The sequence below is a fragment of the Castor canadensis genome, chromosome 17, assembly GCF_047511655.1.
Source record: "Castor canadensis chromosome 17, mCasCan1.hap1v2, whole genome shotgun sequence".
Lineage (NCBI taxonomy): Eukaryota > Metazoa > Chordata > Mammalia > Rodentia > Castoridae > Castor > Castor canadensis.
Window position 1 is genome coordinate 16,110,706 of NC_133402.1, and position 6,493 is coordinate 16,117,198.

General features: G+C 53.0%; 1 protein-coding gene across 4 annotated transcripts; it reads left to right on the plus strand.

Moving 5' to 3' along the window:
- Positions 1-1,384: 1,384 nt before the first annotated feature.
- On the plus strand, positions 1,385-6,480 carry Prss53 (serine protease 53). Of its 4 annotated transcripts, none has more exons than XM_020158308.2 (11): positions 1,385-1,490; positions 2,364-2,384; positions 2,492-2,654; positions 2,917-3,182; positions 3,557-3,711; positions 3,827-4,046; positions 4,790-4,940; positions 5,017-5,261; positions 5,336-5,481; positions 5,683-5,899; positions 6,155-6,480. In XM_020158308.2, the coding sequence occupies exons 1-11, from the start codon at positions 1,433-1,435 to the stop codon at positions 6,172-6,174; spliced, it is 1,662 nt and encodes a 553-aa protein (XP_020013897.2). In that variant the 5' UTR covers positions 1,385-1,432; the 3' UTR covers positions 6,175-6,480. The 4 variants fall into 4 exon arrangements, with proteins under 4 accessions (XP_020013897.2, XP_073915765.1, XP_073915766.1 ...); XM_074059664.1 differs by having other exon boundaries at positions 3,557-3,659; positions 3,808-4,046; XM_074059665.1 differs by having other exon boundaries at positions 3,116-3,182; positions 3,808-4,046.
- Positions 6,481-6,493: the final 13 nt, after the last annotated feature.

Below are 6,493 nucleotides of genomic sequence, written 5' to 3' on the forward strand. Positions count from 1 at the left end.
TAGGCAGGTGTTCTACTGCTTGAGACATACTTCCAGCCCTGTTATCCCTATCTTCATGAGGAAACTGAGGTATAGGCTAAGTAATTTGCCTAAGATCTCACATCTAGTGCTGGGAAGGGGTTAGAGAGATTCAGATTTTTTTCCCCTGGTGTAGGATTTTGCACATGCAAGACAAACAGTCTACCACTGATCTACACCTCAACCCCAGATCTCAGCATTTGAATCCATTTGGGCCATCTGGCTGGCTCTAGGGTCTACACTCTAAACTCTCCCCACAGCTGTCTCTGTGTTGGGGTCAGGGCTCTTGGATGGTCTGGGCTGACCTGAGTTAAGAGTTGGAAGGAAAAAAAGGACGTACCTTGAGTATTCTTTCTTTCTGACTGAGAGGCTTCCAGAGTTTTCAAGAAAGGTGGGCACTACTGCAACCCTGTTTCCTGAGAAGGCAGATGGCCTAAAGCAGTGTTAGGATTTGTCAATAATTCATTACTACCAAGTAGCAGTGAGACCCAGCCAAGCCCGTAACACCTAGCCCTGCACACACTGCCTGTGAGGCAGACATGGGGAGGTGTATGAAACCTACCTGGCCCTGGCTTGAGAGAGGCAAAGAAGCTGAAAGGAAAAGGAATTCAGCAGGGCCTGCCTACTGTGCCCATAGAAACCCAGATGTGTTTCTGTGCTGGGAGCAAGTCCATTAAAAGCCAGGCCCTCATCTAAACATTTTTGGGTTTTTGTTTTTGTTGTTTTGAGAAGGAAGCTTGCTGTGTAACCCAGGGTGATCCTGCCTCAGCCTCCTGAGTGTTGGGATTACAGGTATGTACTACTACGATGGAATTTAAGCATTTTTTACATCCAACAATTCTGAGTTTTAGGACTGACAGAGTGGTGCAAGTGGTAGAGTGTTTGCTTAGCAAGAACAATTCTGAGTTTTTCAGACAAAGCATAGATTATCTGTGCAAGGTCACTTACGAAGTAAGTGGAGGTAGAGGAACTGTGATTTTTTTTTTTTTTTTTTGTGGTACTAAGGTTTGAACTCAGGGCCTACACCATGAGCCAGTCCACCAGCCCTTTTTTGTGATGGGTTTTTCCAAGATAGGGTCTTATGAACTGTTTGCTCCGGATGGCTTCAAACTGTGATCTCCTGATCTCTGCCTCCTGAGCAGCAGATCGTGAGCCACCAGCTTCTGCAGGAACTGTGATTTGAACAGGGGTAGTCTGACTTTGTGACAGAGGCCCAGAGATGGATGGTAACAAGCCCAGGGTCACAGAGCCACAGCCCAAGAGCTCCCAGCTAGGAGCAGCAGTGACGCCTGACTCCCAGCCAACTGAGGGCGGAGCAGAGGTGGAGCTAGGGAGACCCGAGGGGGGGCGGGGGGGGAGGGTGGGGTGGTATCTCAAGAACCGGAGCACAGGCGGCAGAGTGGCCTGGAGCAGCATGAAGCATAGCTGGGGACCAGGGCTGCTCATCTTGGGAGCCATGGTCTTTATAGAAGGTAAGACACCCATTGTGAGGGGAGTAGAGTGGCTTGGTGAGGATTCAGGGGCTGCCGTCTGCCCTGGCAGCCCTTGCAACTTGATGTGAAGGTCCTGCCTGTGGATGCTGGGTTGGTTCTGTGCGGGGAGGTACACGTGCCTGCCTGTGTCAAAATGGGTAATTTGGGAAGGCTGAGCTACAGTCTGTGTCTGTAGGGACTGCCACTGTGTCTACATATAGTCCTGCCTGTAGACTATATGTATATGTATCTTGCACCTGTCTGCCCCTCTACTTCCAAAAATGACCTCAGGGGAGTTCTGTGCCTGGGACTCTCCATCTTTTTTCCATTGCATCTCTCATGTGCTGGGGAAGAGGCAGGGCAAGGACCCTTTGGTCACCAACACTTTGGTTAGATCTCTGAGAAATTGGGGAGTCTGAGTTGTTACAACAGGGGTGGGGTAAGTCTCATCTCTTGGGGCCTACCCCATTTGGACATAATGCAGGCCTCTAATACGTCCTCTTAGGCCTCCAAGGGTGAAGGAGGGACAATTAAGCTAATGCTCTCTGCACACATAGACTGCCTCCCTGACTCAGTGGTGGGGGCTGGAGTTAGGGGTTCAGAAGCCTGGAGAAAAGCTGGCCTGGTCCCAAACTGAACCCCAGGTCCAGGACTGCTGAGCACAGCTGAGGGAGGAGAACTAATTACTGAGTGTGTACTTTGTGTTCCAATAAAAGCTGTTTCTTGGACTCATATAAATATTTTCATTCTGGGAGGAGCTGATGAGGTAGCCAGAGTCATAGGAAAGGACCCAGGGCCTGTCTCATCCCCTCTACCAAGTCAACCTGGCAGGTCATGTGCCCCCAAGTCTCACCTGTGTCTCTCTCTTCCCAGGTCTTCAAGCAGCTCAGCAAGGTAAGCTCTGGGAACTTAGGGGCCTGGGCCTTACTTGGGTCTGGGTGGGGCCTAGGGTGAGGGCAGGACAGGGGTCTGCTGTCAGCATGACTTGCCCCTCTCCACAGCCTGTGGGCAGCGTGGCCCTGGTCCCCCCGAGCCTCAGGAGGGCAACACGGTACCTGGTGAATGGCCCTGGCAGGCCAGTGTGAGGAGGCAGGGAATCCACATCTGCAGTGGCTCCCTGGTGGCAGATGCCTGGGTCCTCACTGCTGCCCATTGCTTTGAAAAGTGAGTCATGGTTGGGGTCACACAGGATCTCTGGCTTTGGGGGTGGATTTGTCCACAGCCACCACAAGACCGTTCCCTGTCCCTATAATTAAAAAAAAGTACTATTTATTGAAAATCTTCCATGTGCCAGGCACATATTGTCAAATTAATCTAAATAACAACCTTTCATGGTAGAAGTTTTACCATTGAGTAAACTAGGTTGAGAGAAGGGAACTGACAGCTGCCTCCTTCCATGTGTCTGGGCCTTGCCCTTCCTTTCCAGGGAGGCAGCAACAGAACTGAATTCCTGGTCCGTTGTCCTGGGTTCTCTGCAGCGTGAAGGGTTGAGCCCGGGGGCTGAGGAAGTGGGGGTGGCTGCCGTGCACTTGCCCAAGGCCTATAACCACTATAGCCAGGGCTCAGACCTGGCCCTGCTCCGGCTTGCCCACCCCACAGCCCACACACCTCTCTGCCTGCCCCAGTCTTCCCACCACTTCTCCTTTGGAGCCTCTTGCTGGGCCACGGGATGGGATCAGGACACCAATGATGGTAAGCACTATGCTAGACTAAGCCCAGAGAGGCACTCTTCTTGCCCAAGATCACACAGTCACAGCTTCAAATGTCCTGGCCCCATCTCACTTGCTTCCCAAAGCCTAGACTCTGGCCTCAGCCCCCATTTCTTTATTTTTGTTTGGGGGGGGCAGGGGTGGGACTCAGGGCTTTGTGCTTGCTAGGCAGGCACTCTACTGCTTGAGCCATGCTTCCAGGCCATTTTGCTTTGGTTATTTTGGAGATGGGGGTCTCAGGAACTATTTGCCTGGGCTGGTCTCAAACTATCATCTTCCTGATCTCAGCCTCCCAAGTAGTTAGGATTATAGACGTGAGCTACTGGTGCTCAGTTCAGCCCCCATTTCTTTTGCCAGCTCCCAGAACCCTACGGAATCTGCGCCTTCGTCTCATCAGCCGTCCCACATGTAACTGCCTCTACAACCGGCTACACCAGCGGCTGCTGGCCAACCCAGCCCGGTGGGGGATGCTGTGTGGGGGCGCCCAGCCAGGGGTGCAGGGGCCTTGTCAGGTCTGACTGAGAGGAAGAAAGGGAGGGCATAGCCTTGGGCTGGGGGTTCAACCCACAAAGATGGGAAGACTATAAATATAGGGTGTATATCTTCAGCTACTTTGCCTGGCTCCAGGGAGACTCTGGGGGCCCTGTACTGTGCCGTGAGCCCGATGGACACTGGATTCAGGCTGGGATAATCAGCTTTGCATCGAGATGTGCCCAGGAAGACACTCCTGTGCTGCTGACCAATATGGCTGCTCACAGCTCCTGGCTGCAGGCGCGAGCTCAGGGAGCAGCCTTCCTGGCCCAGGACCCAGGGACTCTGGAAACCAGTGACTTGGACAGCTGTGTAGGTATGAACAGAGGGTGACGGAAGTGGGATGTGTGGGAACACCCAAGCCTACATGAGGACTTGTGGGCAATGGGCAGGGGCCACAGTGAGGCAAACTTCAGCTCAAGACGCTGAGCCCACACAATGCTAAGGGCTAACTAGGGGGTTTTATAGTCCCCTTTGCAGACACTGGAATGGGAACAGCCCTATGGGGGCTGAGAGGCATGGATGCCTTGGAGATTTATGGGTTTGGGGTTTAGGAAAGAAGAGGGATCTTTGAAATCTGAAGATTTTTGGGGGAAGCTGCATTTCCAGGCAGGAAACCAGGGAGATGAGACAGGGCAGGGCTCCCACTCAGATCCTGGCATAAGTGATTGACAGGCAAACTGCATGCAAAATTTCTGTGAAGGAAGCTATTTTGTGATGCTCAGAGAAAGCACTAGTCAGCCAGGAATTCTGGAGTCTGTCCAGATGGGTGGGGTAGGGAAGTAGAACAAGGGCCCTTCCTGGGAGGTTCTCAGACCACCAGCGTTAAAAACTTGGGTCCTGGCTTTTGAATCCCAAATTGGCTACTTGTTTTTGGCTACAGAGCTAGAAAGTCACTTAACCTGTCTGGAACTTCAGTCAGCTTTGTTAATGAAGATGACAGAAGTCAACTAAAAAAGGGTGTTAAGAGGATTTGATAGCAATTGGGAAGCTCTTAGTGCAGGCCCTGGCACTAAGCAAGCACTTAACAAGTCAGATGATGTAATCCATCTGTTTCAGCTTGTGGATCCTTGAGGAGAGAAGGTCCCCAGGCAGGAGCTCCCTCCCCATGGCCCTGGGATGCCAGACTGAAGCATCAGGGGCAGTTGGCCTGTGGTGGAGCACTGGTGTCAGAGGAGGTGGTGCTGACAGCTGCCCACTGCTTCATTGGGTGAGCCATGTGTCCCTCTTTGGTGCCCCTGGCCCTATCCCTGTTACCCAATGCTGTCAATGCTGCCTCCACACAGGCGCCAGACCCCAGAGGAATGGAGTGTAGGGCTGGGGACCGGACCAGAGGAACGGGGCCTGAAGCAACTCATCCTGCACGGGGCCTATACTCATCCAGAGGGAGGCTATGATGTGGCCCTCTTGCTTCTGGCTCAGCCTGTAACACTGGGCCCCAGCCTGCGGCCCCTTTGCCTGCCCTACGCTGACCACCACCTGCCTGATGGGGAACGTGGCTGGGTTCTGGGATTGGCCCGCCAAGAAACAGGTATGTATGACCGGGGCTACCAGCAGTTGTCCATCCAGCATAAAGGTTGATAAGGCAGCTGTCTTTTTCTACAGGCATCAGCTTTCCCCAGACAGTACCTGTGACCCTTCTGGGGCCAAGGGCCTGTGGCCGGCTGCATGCAGCCCCAGGGAGTGATGGCATTCCCATCCTGCCAGGGATGGTGTGTACCAGTGTGGTGGGTGAGCTGCCCCAATGTCAGGTGAGCCCCAGTTCCCCAAACCTTACCCAACAGACTTCTCACCCTACAGTTCATGAACAGACTTGCCAGGCTTGACCTCTTGCCCTGCCTCTCCTCCTGAAGCTAGTTCTGCTAACTAGCCCCCAAGTGTTAGCCCCCTAGGTCCTTCTGTCTTCCTTCTGCTGCCTAACAGAGGTCACCTAGTGTCACCTGAACTAACAGGGCCTGTCTGGGGCACCACTGGTACACGAGGTGAGGGGCACATGGTTCCTGGCTGGGCTGCACAACTTTGGAGACGCCTGCCAAGGCCCTGCGAGACCTGCAGTCTTTGCGGCACTGCCTGCCTATGAGGACTGGGTCACCAGTTTGGACTGGCAGGTCTATTTTGCTGAGGAGCCAGAACCAGAGGCTGAGGCTGGAAGCTGCCTGGCTAACTTGAGTATGTATTCCTGGGGTCTCCCTGCTGACCCTCCTTATCTATCCAGGGAAAGCAGTTCTGACCTACTTCTAACGACCCTGGGTGGGTGGAGCAGTGGACAGACCCATGTGGATTCTAGGGACCAGGCATCTCAACCTGACTTCAGCCTCAGTATCCTCATTAACCATGGGAGCCAAGATGGATCCTACTCCTTCAAGGGAGGGAACAAAGCTGTGAGGATGAGGCCAACCCCACCCTGCTTCCTCTCCTTGACAGGTCAATCAGCCAGCTGTTGATAGATGACTCTCTAGGCTGCTTACAGGATGCAAGAAAAATGAGGCAACTCCTGTCAACACCCTGCCCTCCTTCTCCCCGATGTGGGGTTCAGACCCTGGGGCATGCCCAGCAGATGCCCCCACTCACCACCCTGCAGGACAGGGATACTCCCAAGCTTAGCCCTGCTTTCCAGCACAGGTTCTCTGGCTCTCCTTAGCTTCCTCCCCTCAGAAACAACCACAACAGCTACCCATTTCAAAAATGTTTTTTGGGGGGAGGAGCAATTTTCCTTTTTTTAAAACTTAAATAAATTGTTACAAAATAGACTTTAGAAAATAA